General features: G+C 47.0%; 1 protein-coding gene across 1 annotated transcript; it reads right to left on the bottom strand.

Annotated features, from left to right (window-relative positions):
* Positions 1-3597: 3597 nt before the first annotated feature.
* MARCO (macrophage receptor with collagenous structure) lies at positions 3598-14223 on the bottom strand. Its single transcript, XM_019475047.1, has 15 exons — positions 14109-14223; positions 12733-12834; positions 12114-12344; positions 11651-11686; positions 10353-10397; positions 9879-9986; positions 8445-8552; positions 8283-8327; positions 7617-7715; positions 7473-7526; positions 6380-6424; positions 6118-6225; positions 4800-4841; positions 4291-4467; positions 3598-3728 (listed from the first exon to the last, which is right to left on the bottom strand). The coding sequence occupies exons 1-15, from the start codon at positions 14221-14223 to the stop codon at positions 3598-3600; spliced, it is 1446 nt and encodes a 481-aa protein (XP_019330592.1).
* Positions 14224-15254: the final 1031 nt, after the last annotated feature.

Here is a 15254-nt window from a genome sequence, read left to right as displayed (position 1 = left end):
GCGGAGCGGGTGGCGGCCCTTGAGCTCCCCTTAGTGTCGGGAAGGAGCATTTTTAATAAACACACGCCGTCCGTGGAGATCGCTGTGGGGAGGCCCCGGTAGTTCAGCACTGTTGGGTTATTGGGGAGGGTACCCGGGGCTCATCCCGCAGGTCCCACCACGCCGGTGGCACCCCCGTTAGCTGTATGTCCAGGCATTGCCCTTGCTGGGAAACCTTTATTTGACACAAGAACTGACATGAAGATAATTCAGGCCTGGCTGTCCCCGTGCTAGTTTTATCCAGTGGTTCTGAAAGAAATCAGTTTTTTATTTTCTTTTTGAAATTAAATAAGGGCTTTTCTTCTACCAAAACACAACATAGAAGTGAGTATGGCAATTTATATCAGGTGAGGACCTGCCGCAGATATCTGTGATTTGAATTACAAGTGTGGAATTTAGTGTGAACTTCTGAATCTGCTAAAGCTGGACTTCAAATTTTTACTTCTGGCACCTGGACTCCTGGCTCTCGTGGGAAGTGAGCCTGCAGCCTGAGAGTTTCACGGCCTCCACGACTCCTTCAGCTCATCTACCTCTTATGGGAACTGGGAAGAAATTCTTCCTGCTTTAATGACCACATTAGTGACTTCTTTCTGGTTTCACCCTGGTTTGGACAGAAAAGGATCAGACATAAAATGTGCTGCCACCACCTAGCATCCTCTGCTGTTTATTCACAGCTGGGCAGCGCTTCTCCAAGAGGATCTGTCGGGACAGACACAGTCAGGAAGGGTGAAATCACGGGCACCATGACTTTGCCACAGTGGTCCCCTCCAATGGATGACATTTCTTGCACGTGGGACACGCTGCACTGGGCTCGGTTCTTCTCTTGCAGCTCAGACATGCTCTGCATCAGCAAGCAGAAACGGTTGTGTTTCTAACTCTTGTGTAAACTTTGTGCCCGCAGCTCTCCTCCCAGCTGGTGGGCTTCCCTCTCTGGACTGGGCACGCAGAGTGGTTTTATGAAGGCAACGGTTGTTTTCCTGCCAAGCTCTGGTTTTGCCAGCACAGTAATATTAATACAGGTCCTGGTCCTGAGCCCCCTGCTTCCCTTCCCAGACCAGAATGAACTGTACTGGTGTGGGCACTTCTGTACTGATTCCTGCGTCCCCGCTGAATGGAGGGGGCTGTGCCAATGCTGACAGGCAGCTGCATGTTTTGGCTTGTTCCCCTTTAGTGGTGGCATTCCCAGCCCCTGCAGCCATCGGCCCGGCTGCATGCCTGCCTGAGCCACCTCGAGCCCTTCCCCAGGGTTGTGCTGCGGCATGGCTGTGATGCCGCCAAGTTTGAACACAGGCACTCCCTTCATCACCCACATCCTCCTTCCTTTAGTCCCTGCAAGATAAATGCCATTTTGTGTACTTGGCACTGAACTCTTCAGTGTCGGCATGGGCTCTCCCAGGCTGCTAGGAAATCCCTCTGACTCCAGATTTTGCAGATTTTACATCTGCACTGCATGGTGAAGAAGTGGCAGGGGAACAGGTTAAGAATGTCATGCTCTGGTTTCTGGCCACACTGTTGGACAGTAGCTTGGATTCAACCTGTTCCTGCTGTGCTTAGGAGCAGATGGGCTGGGCCATGGTGTTCTTTGCCCTGGGCATGCAGAACCAGCCCCTGGTGTCCCGACCTTAATCCTGGCACAACTGCTGATTTCTGGATGCCCATTCTCCAAAAATGAGATTTATGGGGATTTAAGTCCAGCCAAAGGGTCACCACTGAGGACATGGTGACTTTTCCTTTGGTGGCAGTTTTGCCTGATGAAAAATCAAATGTCTCAGCATTTAGCCTGAAAAATGGTGAGGAACATACTCCGTTAGCAAGGAAAGTGAGAAAATGAGAGTGTAAACGGCACTTGTTGCTGTATCAAGACATGAATATGACTTGTAAATCTTTTATTTCTTAACAGTGGGAATGCTTTATTTACATACTGCAACACAAAGAAAAATGAAGGAAACCTGTGCAGGCTCAGCACTGTCTGTGGGAGCCCTGCAGAAAGCTGTGTTAGCCCAAGTGCTGATACTCAGCATGCTTTTAGTGCTGGTGGGGCTCCCTATGAGAACAGAAAGCTTTCGTCTCTTCTCATGCAGATGAGACACTGTCCTTTTCCATCAGCTCTGAAATAGTTGTCATTCACCAGGTTTCACCCATGGTTTGTGGCAGGTGCTCCTTGCCTCCTCTAAACCAGAACCAGGAATGGTAAGCGTCTCTCTTCATTTTCCTGCTGTCAAAGGCATCAGAGTGGATACTGGAAAACTCTTGGGATTTTCCAGACTTCTTGTCTGAGGCCTGAGACCCCATAAGAAGCATGTCCTCTGGTTCAAAACAGTGATGAGCTTTGTTGCAGACTGCACTATCAGAGCCTGCACACTGCTGGGTCTTCTCACTCACAATGACCCTGGATGCCCCATCACTTGCTGCTCTTACCAACATTGCTCAGTTTTTCCACTTATATCTGGATTTCTAAGCACTAAAACCAAGTTTCAAAGCTGTGTAGACAAATGCAATTATGACTCACATTAAGGCAGAGATGTGGGGTCACTTACATGTATTTCTGACATTTTAAATAAAATGTCCACAAGCAGGTTGTTGCGATGTGCCCAGCTACATGTACACAGGCTGCTTGTCACCTGCTTAATGCCCAGTGCTGGTGGAAAAGGGGAAGACTTAAGTCTTAAGGAAGAGAAGCCTTTCAGTTATTATCTCAGACACATATAAGATTTTCAGTTAAGGTAGAAACCTTTGGTTTAGGGTCCGTATTTTCACTCTGGAAGTTTAATTAGCTGGTACTTCCCCATTATTGCTTTTATTCGTCGTCCCTTTGCTTTACTGGAGCATCTAATTTCTAAAGGTATGAAAAGCTTAGCTTTATACACCAGGTAAGGGGTGTTGCTCCTGAGGACAGGTTAGGAAACACTGAGAGAGAAGGCAGGGGACTTGGCCAAGGTCAAAAACAAGGCCTGTGCTAAACCAGGATAGTGCGGCACCTAGATCCCAGGCACTTATTTTTGCACTTTAACCTGTGATCAGCATCGTTTCTGGGGAACATTTACATTTGAATGCCAGAGAGATCATCTGATGATTTCCGAGCACCTCCTGTCTTGGGTGTATGCACTTCACTGGGGGTTTTAGGCTCAGATTCCCAACTGTACTGTGATGAAGATGGACGAGCCAGCTCAGCTGCAGTAACTGCCCATTTCTGCACGCTTATCCTGTTCTCTCTTACTGCACTAAGCTGAAGTGGACCATCTCTCCTCCACTGTGGACTTAGAGGTCACACACGTGTGAGCTACTGCAGATGAGCTGAAGTCAGATAGCTGGAAAAGCTGTAAACTGGTTCATGTGCCTGAGCTCCAGTTGTTTCATGACAGCTGAGATGTTTCAGGTTACCTGTGGGTCTTGCAACCACTATCGATTTATGGAAAATTCAACTTTCTCTGTCAGTATTTTTATGACCTGGTAAAGAGACTATAAGCACAGCCTGACAAAATTGGGTTTGCGTTATGAACAAGAGCCCCATAGAGAGCAGAGGGGGGCAGCAGCTCCCAGGGCAGCCTCTGTGTCCCATCAAATGCACTCCACCCCAGCGTCCTCGTTGTGGGAGCAGTTGTTCACACCCCAGGCGGGCTTTGGACAGTCGAAAATTGAACTTTCATTCCCTCTGCAATTCACGTCATCAAGCCAAATTCGTCCAGTGCCTTTGGAAGATGAATTAAACAAACAAACAAACAAACAAACAAACAAACAAACAAACAAACAAACAAACAAACAAACAAACAAACAAACAAACAAACAAACAAACAAACAAACAAACAAACAAACAAACAAACAAACAAACAAACAAACAAACAAACAAACAAACAAACAAACAAACAAACAAACAAACAAACAAACAAACAAACAAACAAACAAACAAACAAACAAACAAACAAACAAACAAACAAACAAACAAACAAACAAACAAACAAAAAACCGTTGAACAAAAGAAAGAGGAATATGCAATTTTTTCTAAAGAGACCTCTGTGGATAGCAGGCGTGCATTGGGTTGCACGGCTGGCTTGTTGGAAATCAAGCCTTTGGGCACAGTTCAAGCAGCACTTGACGTGCAGCTCCCTCATCCCAAGGGGAACAAGCTGCCCTTTTGGGGAGATCCTCTTTACTCTCTTGCTGCTCGTGTAGAGCACCTTGCTGTGGTGCTTTCTGGGCGTGCATAATCTCCCGTGCCAGGCCTGGGGAGGTGGAAGGCTGTTGTGGACTCACCTGCTGTTGCTGTGAAGGCAGAGACCGCACGGTTGTATCCCAACATTCGACAGACCACAGTGGCATCTTGGGTGCTCCAGCCATCGTCACATATTGTTCCCCAGGACCCATCGTAAAAGACTTCCACACGGCCCCTCCTGCCCCCTTCCGCGATTCGTATAAAATGATGGAAGTTGCCTGACAGTTCAGAGGAGAAGAAAATAACTCATACGGGCATGAGGAAAAAAGCACATTGAAAGATGGAAGGAGTGACCACCCAAACTGGACAAATGTTCCCATCTCCATGCCTGTAGCCAGAGTGGGACCAGAAGTTACTGGTAGCTCAAATCTAAACAATTCAGGGTCCTCTCCTGGGTCTGGAGACACCTGGCTGCAGCTCAGCGCATGGACCCCTCAGTTCTGGTAGCCGTGCTGCGGATTAACTAGTGTGCACAGGGGGCACATTGGTCCTGATCTCAGATAGCTTTGTTCCCAGAAGCCAAGTAAGAGAAGAAATAAAAGTCCAGTACCTTGTCCCTTTTCACCTTTGCTCCCTTTCGTTCCTGGGGAACCTGTTCCAAATTTAAAAAGCAAATATTTGACAGCTGTTAGGAAGAAAATCTGGTTATTAACTTTTTCTGAATAACTGGGTGAGTCAGAGATATGAGGGCTTCATCCCCTTGTGGAATGGACCCTCTGAAGTGGCTAAGGGCATGTAAAAGAAATGTGGCAAGAAAAGTAGGATAACATACAGCAAAGTCTTCCTAACATGTGACCCAAGAAAAGGGCCACTTGCAAAATCCCATCCACTCAGTTGTGGGAAATGTATCTTATTCCCACTACTACCGGTAAAATGACATCTTTGATAGCATTTGGGCTCTCCAGAAGCAGGCATGGTATCTCCAAAAGTACTTGCAGGAAGATCTACATCATGGGGTTTGCTCCCCAGGTACTGCCACAGGACAGCAGAAAGCCACTCCCAACAGTCCTCCACATTTCTGTGTAGCATCCTGGTCTTGAGAGCAGGGGTGTTTGAAAAAACCCAGTGAGCTCTTCCCCCAAAAGCTACCTCTACAAAGCACACATTGCTGTCTCCTTCTGGGGACCAAGAGATGAGACCCACCCAGAGGGCAGTCCCTAGCCTGGGGTCACCCCAGTTACACTTTTCCCCTCCTCCAGAGGCAAAGCTCCAGAAAAGGAGTGTATGGAGGAGCCCCATATAGGCTCTAGTTTATTTTATTTCTGAGGACTCTCATACTGCTCTGTGTGAACAATTAAAAGAAAAAGCATCTGGAGCACCGGTTGCTTCCCATGGCCTGTTGTAGCTACTGGTTTGTTTTTTTTTTACTACAGGTCTTAGGGCCTTTGGAAGTATTCTATGATTGGAAGGGAGGGGGGTAAGGATGAGGCATAACTGTAGTGTTGGCCCTTTTGAACCGTCTATTTTTGTGTCCTACAATTAGAGAGGTGTAGTTAAATACCCCTGGTGTTTCTGATTCTGTGTTCCTGACTGCCATGTTTATGTGGGATTTATCCCAGTGGCACGGTGTGCTGCGAGATGTCTCTGTACAAAGCAAAGAGGAACATGGATTGTTCCAGCTTTTTGTGAGATCGGGGATTTGGGAAAATCTAATGCATCTGTTTACTTGCATATCTTTTAGCACACCTCCCAAGGTGTAAATGTGACACTCTGCACATTCATCTTCTGGGAAGACTGATTCTGTCTGTTGAGTTCCTCCAAATGAGCTCTGTAAACATGCCCCAGAGCAGCTTCTGCCAGTCTGTGATGTACAGTCCCAAACCCAAATGCACCATCAGCTCCACAGACCCTGTGGCAAACAGCCTTACCAGAGGACCCACGGTCTCCCTTGGCTCCTTTTACTCCCGGTTCACCTTTTGGACCATGACTGCCATAATCACCCTTGCTTCCTTTTTCACCAGCTAGGCCTGGGGTACCTGGGTGGAAAGCAAGAAGGTCATTGCCTTTGTCCCTTCCCAAGGAAAAAGCGTGATGAGCATTTCACATTGATGCAGGGAAGTGGAATGTGGCATTTAAAGTGCTTTGCTTAATCATCATCAGAATAAGTCATGCTGTCAAACAAAGGTTTACCTGGCAGGCCCTGGTCTCCCTTTGTTCCCTTTTGCCCTGGAAGACCTAAGATCATCAAAACAAACAAACAAAATATATAAGACAGAGATTTATACATTTATAAAAGTTTATGCAAGCTACTATTTATGATGGATTTCAACTGGTCCAGTTTAGCCGTCTACACTATAGGCATCTATTTCTGAAGTAGGTGTCTTATTTCCCATTATGCTCAGTGCAGACCTCTTTAATACAGAAAATACAGACAGTGGAGAGTCGTCTTCTCCTAAAGTAGATCAACTTCTGGTCATTTATTTCTTATCCTAAAACCCACTGATGGGATAGAGACCCTCCCTCGAGGTGGGTCTTCACTGACGCACACAGAGTGCCTAGACACATAAATTTAGGCGCATCAGACATATGCAAGCACATAATGTTGGACCAGGTGACTCCCACCCCTATCATCCAGGTATCAATGAATGCAGAAGGGTGCAGCACTTGGACCTTTGTCACCTGCTGATGGAGATGAGAGGTTGCATGTACTGTATAAATTCAGGGTTAAAAAGGTTGATTCAAGAGAAATGCACCGGAATAGGCTTGTACTGCAGAATGTCACCCTACCGTTTGGGTGCCTGGGACAGAGAGGTGGCCTTTTTCAGATGGAAGGTCAAAGAAAAGGCCTAGGTTATGTGCTCCAAGTTGGCCTCCGAAGATACCTCTTCCTGCAATGCTACAGAGGAGGCCAGGACAGATGCTTGCTAGTGAGTACCTTTCCCCATGAGATTTACAGCCAGTAAAATTTGTCTTTAGCTCCAGGGTAGGGAGGTGGTTGTTTGGTTCATCTTAAACTGCTGCTTTGTTTGTGCGTTTTCTATTTATACAAAAATGCAGGCAGCATCACCTCCTCATGCACGTTACAGATGGTTGAAACAACCCCTCCAGTGAGTAGCTGCCCCCCCGGCAGTCTGGCAGAGGCCCAGGCCCACCATGGCATCCTGGGATGCTTTGGGGCTCCAAGAACAGGACTCAACAAATCGCCTCCTTGCTGTTGCAGATCCCTTTCCAGTGTCTGCATGATGCATGTTGTTGACCCCAAACCTGGTTTATTGTCCTTTACCTGTTACTCCTCTGTCTCCCTTTTCACCTCTGAGTCCCGCAATGCCTGGTATTCCTAAAATTAAAAACAAATCAGTAAGGACGACGCCATCACACAAAGCGAGGCCAGAGTAGGAGGTCAGCGAGTTACAGGTTTGAGTAGTACCTGGACTACCACTGAGCCCGTGGTCCCCCTTCTCCCCTTTCTGACCAGGTCTGCCTTCAGGGCCAGGAATTCCCGCAGGTCCACGTTGTCCAGTTACACCTTAAGGTTGAGCGAAAGCAGCATATGTGACATGCAACACAACATATGAAGGAGAAAAAAGAAAGATAGCTCGATCACCAGCCCCTGCACTGTACAGATTGAGTTGACCCTATGAAGGCAAAACAAGCGCTGGGTCTCTCCAAATTGCAATCCTCCCCTGGCAGCGCTAATCTTAGTGGTTCAGTGAGTGACGGCCTGGAGTGAAAGGCTGTATGGACCCAGGTTCTTGCAGACTGTCAGCCTTGAGAGGCACAAGTGCTTTTCTAAAAGAGTAGCCAATTTCTGCCCTTGTGTGTGCACATATGTCAGGAAGGAGAACATGGCCCTCCACAGTACAGGACCCTTCTTTCCCTCTCATTTTCCTGCACAGTGAGTTCGGTCTGGATGAAACAGCCAAGGCTGTGGGATGGATTTACACAACGTTGGCATGGTTTTTTCATCTAGTCATCATCTGCTCTTACCCATGCTGGGATCTAGCCTGACTGCAGTTTTCCTTGTCATGAAGCACCATCTAAAAGAGATTCGTCTCACATCTCTAGAAAAAACTGCACCTTTTGTACTGCTTACCTGCCTCTCCTTTCTGCCCAGGACGTCCAGGCTCCCCCGTGCTACCTGCAACAACATCCTAGCATCAGTGCTAACGAGGCTTAGCCAAACGCTTCAGCTAGGGCAGCCCTCCACCACGGCACACGTGCTGACAGTGGGTTGCGCTGTGTCCTCTGCACTTACCATTGAAACCTGGCAGTCCTGGGACTCCCTGGTGTCCCTGAGGACCCATGGGGCCACGGGGCCCAGGGTCTCCCTTCTTGCCCATTTCGCCTTTCTGTCCTTGGAGACCTACCAAACAACACAGCATATGTGTGTAAATTAAAAAAAAAAAAAAAGATTTGTTGTTTCTGCAGCCAGTGGAGCACCTCCGTCTAGCTTCACCAGTAGCAGAGCTTGGCCTCACACCCACATTTACCATTAGCAGCATTCCTGTAAAGCTGTAGGAAGTCAGGGCTGGATGGCACCTCAAGAGTCTGTCTGAGCCAGAGCTCTGCCAGACTGTCTGGCCAGATGTTTGTCTGACCTGTTAAAGACTTGCAGTGGTGCCATGACCTCCCCAGTCTATTCCCCAAACTATCCCTACCACTAGAATGTTTTCTTCTCTAGCTAGGTATCCCTTGTTGCAGTCTGAACCCTTCCCTTCTCCTAGCCACAGTGGAGATGGAGGACAGCGTATTCTACTCCTGTGCTTCCAGGGTACCGCCACATCTCCTCTTAACCTTCTCTTCTCTGAACAAGTGATCAGTATGCTCTGAAAGAGCTGAATTACTTGAAAGTGCCTCATTTAAAGAGTGACCTCTCCATCTTTCTGCTCCATAATTATCCCAAAGTCCTCTTCTTTCGTATTCCTCCTACTTTCACTTTTCTCTTCTGGAGCAACTTGTGCTAATGAGTGCACTCGAGCATGTGGGATGTGATGGAAGATATGAGGAAGCTCTAATCAACCTGTCCAACTGTCCTCCCTGGTCTGCACCACACACATCTGCTTTCTTTTGCTATCCTGCTTTCAGCCTTTCCTCTCTGGGTGCAGCCCATGTGAGACCACTGAATAACAGCTATCCAGGAGATGCCCACTAATGCATGTTACATGGGAGAAACACGGTGCATAACTCTTCTACTTAAGGTGTATAAAAGTCAGGCTTATATAGGACATAAGGTTCTCAGAAATAGGTTTTACTAAAGTGAGGACTAACATCCACATGCTTGTGCATATAGACTATATTGTATTATTTTATACCATGAAAATCCTACTGCAAACATCACTGCTTTAATCTGGAATAGGCTGATAATTAAATACCTGTGGCTTTCATTAGACAAAGGTTGCTCTATAAAGAGACTTCCATGGTGCAGAGTCAACATTTTGCACGTCCCCTTCCCCCAGCCCTCCTTTGGGAGCTTTGCTGAAGCATGACATGAAACAAAATCCCTTCAGATCAGGTCGAGTGTCCTGTTCATCCAGCTCCCTCATTGACTGGCAATCCACGCTCAGGACTGCCTGGATTTTTATGAAATATCTGACCTATGAAGACTTCTTCTGGTGTTTTCAGTAGAATGAGTTTAAACAGGAATACATGGGAGAATCTTAAAAATGTTGAGATAGTGAAGAAGTCTTACCTGCAAGCCCCATCTCTCCTTTTTCTCCTCTCACTCCTGGTTCACCACTTGGGCCAGCAGGACCAGGATCTCCTTTGCTCCCCTTCGCACCCTGCAGTCCATGTAAGCCTGCAAGGACAACACCACTTTTCTGATGCTTCATCGGGTGTCGTGTCTAGTGACTGTCAGCAGCAGGCCACGCGGCTCAGCTGCGGGCATGAGCCAAACTCTGCTCTCTGTGTACTTGAGAGTGGTGCTGGGGACAGTGGGGAATTGGACCACCATGACCAGTACACATTTACTTTTAAAATAAGAATTTTTCCAGCTAAGTTTTGCTTTTATTCACATTAGTTTTACATAGGCTTATTTCCTTCAACTCCAATGACATTCCTACTGACTTACACCTTGACTGAGGACAAGATTGCCCATAAAATCATCCATAAAGCCACTTTATGTTCATCTACAGAAATAATTCAGGTGTCAGAAAAGCCTTACCTTGGATTCCTTGGTCTCCCTTTGTCCCTGGTGGTCCCCGTAGCCCTGAGATGTAAAATACATGTATCAGCTGACACACATCATCTATTCGCAGTAATGGCTAAGAAGAAGACATGAATTTTTTAATCATCCTTTGTGCGTGTGCTTTCGGTCACCACTGAGGCCAATCTTCAGCTGGCAGGGACCAGCACAACCGCTTGAGCAAAGCCTGTGGAGCTTGGCTGAGTGCATGGCTGGGCAGGGGCCAGCTGTCCTCCAGCCAAGCCCAGCTTGTGGGGACCTTTGGGGAGATCTTTCCTGAAAATGCGCTGAACTATTGGGCTCTGATGTATAATAACGGTGCTTGGCGGGAGGTGCTGTTTCAGTGTTGTAAGTGCAGCCAGGAAGATATGAAAACATGATTTTTTAAAAATGTATTAATTTTTTTTTCTTCAGAAAAGCTCATCAGTGTAGCCAAGAACTAGGGATGAGATACAGACCTGACCTAACAAGGGTTGCATCTTAGATCATCATCATAGGATCATAGAAACTCTGGTTTCCCTGGACATTGCCTAGTCCAACCTCTGCTCAAAGCGGAGCCAACATTAGATCAGGACTTGCTGCATCCTCACAGTCTGGAGACATTTATCTCCTGCAGATGGTGTAGTTCTACCCAAAACCCCCATGTACCCAGGACAGCATCTTGTGCGTGGCTGTGGAGGGGAGCACTTGCACCCAGCTCATTCCTGAGTCTGTGCAGTTGTTTCCCCAGGAACAGGGTGGGCAAGGTCCCAAATCTGTCACTGTTTGTTACATGCACCATTCAGCTGGGGCCCTGTAGAGCAGGGACTGGGAAGGTCTCCTTGAATTGTCCTGGAGTGAGTTAGGCAGCAGGACCTGCTATGTCTGGGGCAGAAAGCTCAGCTATCCGCTGGTCGTGGGATGCACATAAACCCCCTCACTGGTCCTCTCTTGTCTCACATGGGGATTTGGGATGGTTAATGCAGATAACAACCAGGTACAGTTCCTCCATCACCCCTGAGCTTTTCTGGTGGGGTAGGAGTGAAGGGGCAGAGCCAAAATGCTCCTCCGTGGCGGTCACTGACCTCTGCAGGAGCACTCGGGCAAGGCGAGGCTCCCAGGGAATCAGTCAAAAGGTGCAGCAGGTCTCCTCATGGCCAGGGCACTGGGTGTCTGCACATTAGGTAGGATCTGGGTCTAGAGACTGAAATCCCAAATCCTCACTTCAGGTCTTTTAGGGGAAAAAAAGAGAAAGAGGAAAAGAGGAAAGGTTGTTTACAGCTCATCTACCAACATACCTGGTGGACCAGGATCTCCTTTGCGTCCAGGAGGCCCTGAAATAAATATTTAATGGATATTTTTCAGTAGTCAGCACTCAGTGAGGGACATACCAGTACGGGGTTGATAGGCTTGAGGTCTGGGCTGAAGACACCACCCTTTCGGAGGGCACCCAGAGCCCAAGTCTACAAGTTACGGTAGGGGAAAGCAGCCCAGAGCCGCGTGTGCAGCTGCAGTGGGATCTGGGGGGGCTGCGCAGGGCTGTGCTCCAGCTTCTCCAGGTGTGTCCAGCTCCCCAGCCAGGGCACCCAAAGCCAGCGTCCAACCCTGGGCACTGGGGCATTGCTAACTAACAGAGAGGAAGACCAAATCTTGCCCTAGTTATTTGTTCATCTGAACTAGGTTTTTGACCCAGCTTTGCCAGTGGTGTGGAGGAATCATTTCTCCCCACTGTACAGCTGGCATGGAGAAACGGGGCCATACCTGCAACCAGGGTGATGTTGTTCATCATCATCATCAGGTTTGCATTGCTGCTTTTAATTACGGTGATTTCCTCTTCTAAGATTCTCCTCCAGTTTTCTTCATGTCCCATGTGCTTCTCTGTAGAGTTTGTCTCCAAAAGCAGTTTGCCGGCAAAGGAACTTTCCAGAATTTCTTCTGTATAGGAGGTATTTTTTTCTTGAAATTTCAATATCTCTCTCTGCATCTTAAACACTGAGGAAACAAAAGGCCCATGCAGTGAATATTCCCTGCCCGATCTGTCTGGGAAATGCCTGTTCAGCAGAGCAGCTCCTTGGCACCCGTTGAGGATACCTGGGGTTAAACACTACCACCGTTTGACCTGGGGAGGTGGTTTTCATGTGCTGGTTCTTGCTGCAGCCAGGAGTGCAGCCAGGAGTGTTTTTGCAAATGCAAAGCACATATAGGGGGTGGGGGAACGGTTTCCTGCATCGGCTGCTTTGACTTGCAGTGTGTGGAGGACTGCCTGTGCTCCCTCAGAAGTTTCTGATCTGTGTGCTCATCCCCGCTCGCCCACGCCCCCCGAGAGCACCCAGCAAAGCTGTCTTTTGATGTCAAGCCCACAGTAAGGTTGCAGCGTTACCTTTGTATGCCAGCAGCCCCTGGCCCGCCGTCAGCAGCAGCAGGTAGATGCCGAAGGCCACCCGAGCACAGCACGTGGATGGCTTGCTTTGGCTTCGAGGCTCTAAAAACCAACAGAAGTAGGGTAGACATCCTCTCACATGTCTCCCGTTACAAACTCTGCTCACTTCCAGCCATTTCAGGCTTGGCCACAATAAATTAGCAGTGCTTTCCAGTGATGGGGAGCAGCAAGGTCCCTCTGCGAGACTGCCAGGTCCTGCAAGCAAGGCAGGCTCTCTTCCTCTCACCCGGGCTTTGCACTGCAATTCACACTTGACAGTCTTTTCCTTAGCCAATTTAACCAGCTCACTTCCATCAAGACTTAATCCATCCTATAACAGTATGAATGTGGTAGTTCTCCCCTTTCTGCATCAACCATCAACTCCGTTTCCATCGCTTTTAGTTGTCCCGGGCTGCCACTCAAAAAGAGGGTTGCTCAAAGCACTTGCCCTCTCCATCCAGAGTGCCGCATACATGCAATTCCAACAGTGATGCATGTACACATCGAAACAAATGAAAAATCAATAATAAACTGAACTGCAGAACAAATGAAAACAAGTCGTAACATTTAAAACAAATTGTCACCAGCAAGAAGAAAGAAATAAACTGCTTTGTCAAATTTTGGCCTTTAGGGAGAAAAAAGTATTTCAGAAGCACTAATAACTACTTCAGACATTCAGTAAGTTACCCTTAATTGAGTTTTTTTCAAAGTAATGTAATCAGGAGTTTAAAGTCTTAGTTTTAAAAGAGTACAGTGATTTAATTAGTTTTACAATAGAATGGTTTAGTCAGCAATGAAGTATTTGTATTCAGCTAAAAAATCATAATCTTACATTTTTTATTGGATCTGGTGATTTCAGTATCTTAACTATGAAGACATGAAAGTTTTACTCAGTGAAATTAGGCATTTTCTAAAACAGGAAAAGAACTAATTTTTTCTGATGCTCAGCATCAGCTTTTGGCTAGAAAGGACGCTTTCATATACTTCTTTTTTTAAATGGTCAGTTAATTTATTAGAAAAATCACTGTTTACATTTTTTATTGGATCTGGTGATTTCAGTATCTTAACTATGAAGACATGAAAGTTTTACTCAGTGAAATTAGGCATTTTCTAAAACAGGAAAAGAACTAATTTTTTCTGATGCTCAGCATCAGCTTTTGGCTAGAAAGGACGCTTTCATATACTTCTTTTTTTAAATGGTCAGTTAATTTATTAGAAAAGTCACTGTAAAAAGCATTTAATATGCAGTATAAATACAATATTTCATTTTTATGCTCTGCTTTCTTCATAGACCAGATAAAATCCATATCAATCCATTTAATAAAAAGAAACCTTACCACTTATCTGAAAGGTTGTGGTAGCAGCTGAAGCAAACCCAATCTTGTCTGAAATACTGAAAGTGTTCATATCACTCAAATTTCCATCTTGCCCGTATCTGTCTGTAGTTTTCATGACAAATTTCTTGTGGCTAACTTAAAGCCTTGTCAGATTATGGACAATAAAGAACTGAAGGGACTTCCTATCTTCCTCCTGATTTGATATACTTTCTGATATGTTTTTCCCATCTGCTCAGTTTTTATAGACTTGTGAGAACTCTGATGTGGTAATTTGAACAGTTCCTCAAAAAATCCCACGGCTAAGATGTTCAGCTGCTCTTGTGTGCTCATGTAGGGACACCGTGTCCACAGAGCCTTGGGCGGGATCCTGCAAGAGGTTCAACCCTGAGTTATTCAACATCTCTGCACTTTAGCGGGGTTGGGCATGAGGTGGCCATTTTGCTCCTAACACAAGTAAACCTCCTCACATAGCCAAGAAGATCCCAGGTTCAATGTTAGCTTGGAGATCCATCCCCTGGGAGGGGAGGTGAAGCACTGCGTGGTAGTGAAAAACACATTAACTTGCACCAAGATGACGACTTAGTGATGGTGCATGACTGAAGTGCAAGGAAGAAAAGAATCAGGAGGAGTTGTAAAGATGAGCAAATGATGGTGGGGTGGGGGATGCTGAAGCCCAAATGGGTTTGGGATGTAATGGAGAAGAGACACTTGCAGCCTCCTTGCCGAGAGCGTCTCCAGCCCCTGCTTTCTCCCTGACCCATTTTCCACACCCATGGACACAATTCCTACCACCTCACCACCTCTGTGCTCACGTTCTGTAAAACCCACCCCTGCAGACATCACTGTGGCATTTGGTGTTTTGGCATCTCCATTTGTGCTGGGGTTGATTTTGATTTTGCAAAACGAAGTGACTCACCCAAGCCCGCAGGTGAGAGGCGTTGGTAGGCGCCAGGCAGAGCCCTCCGCACCCACGCTGCTGCCGCCACGTGCTGCCCTCTCCGAGGTGCAGGGCAGTCCTCATCACATGGTCTTCTCCTGGGCTGCGGGTCTGTGCTCATCTGTGGGGCTGCTGGGTCCTCGCCACTTTGCATGGCCATGGAAGAAAGTGCAACGTAAGCTTCAGGTAGATGTGAACTGGAAATCCAC

The sequence above is a fragment of the Aptenodytes forsteri genome, unplaced genomic scaffold (assembly GCF_000699145.1).
Source record: "Aptenodytes forsteri isolate BGI_AS27 unplaced genomic scaffold, ASM69914v1 Scaffold29, whole genome shotgun sequence".
Lineage (NCBI taxonomy): Eukaryota > Metazoa > Chordata > Aves > Sphenisciformes > Spheniscidae > Aptenodytes > Aptenodytes forsteri.
This window is presented reverse-complemented; position numbering and strand designations above follow the sequence as displayed.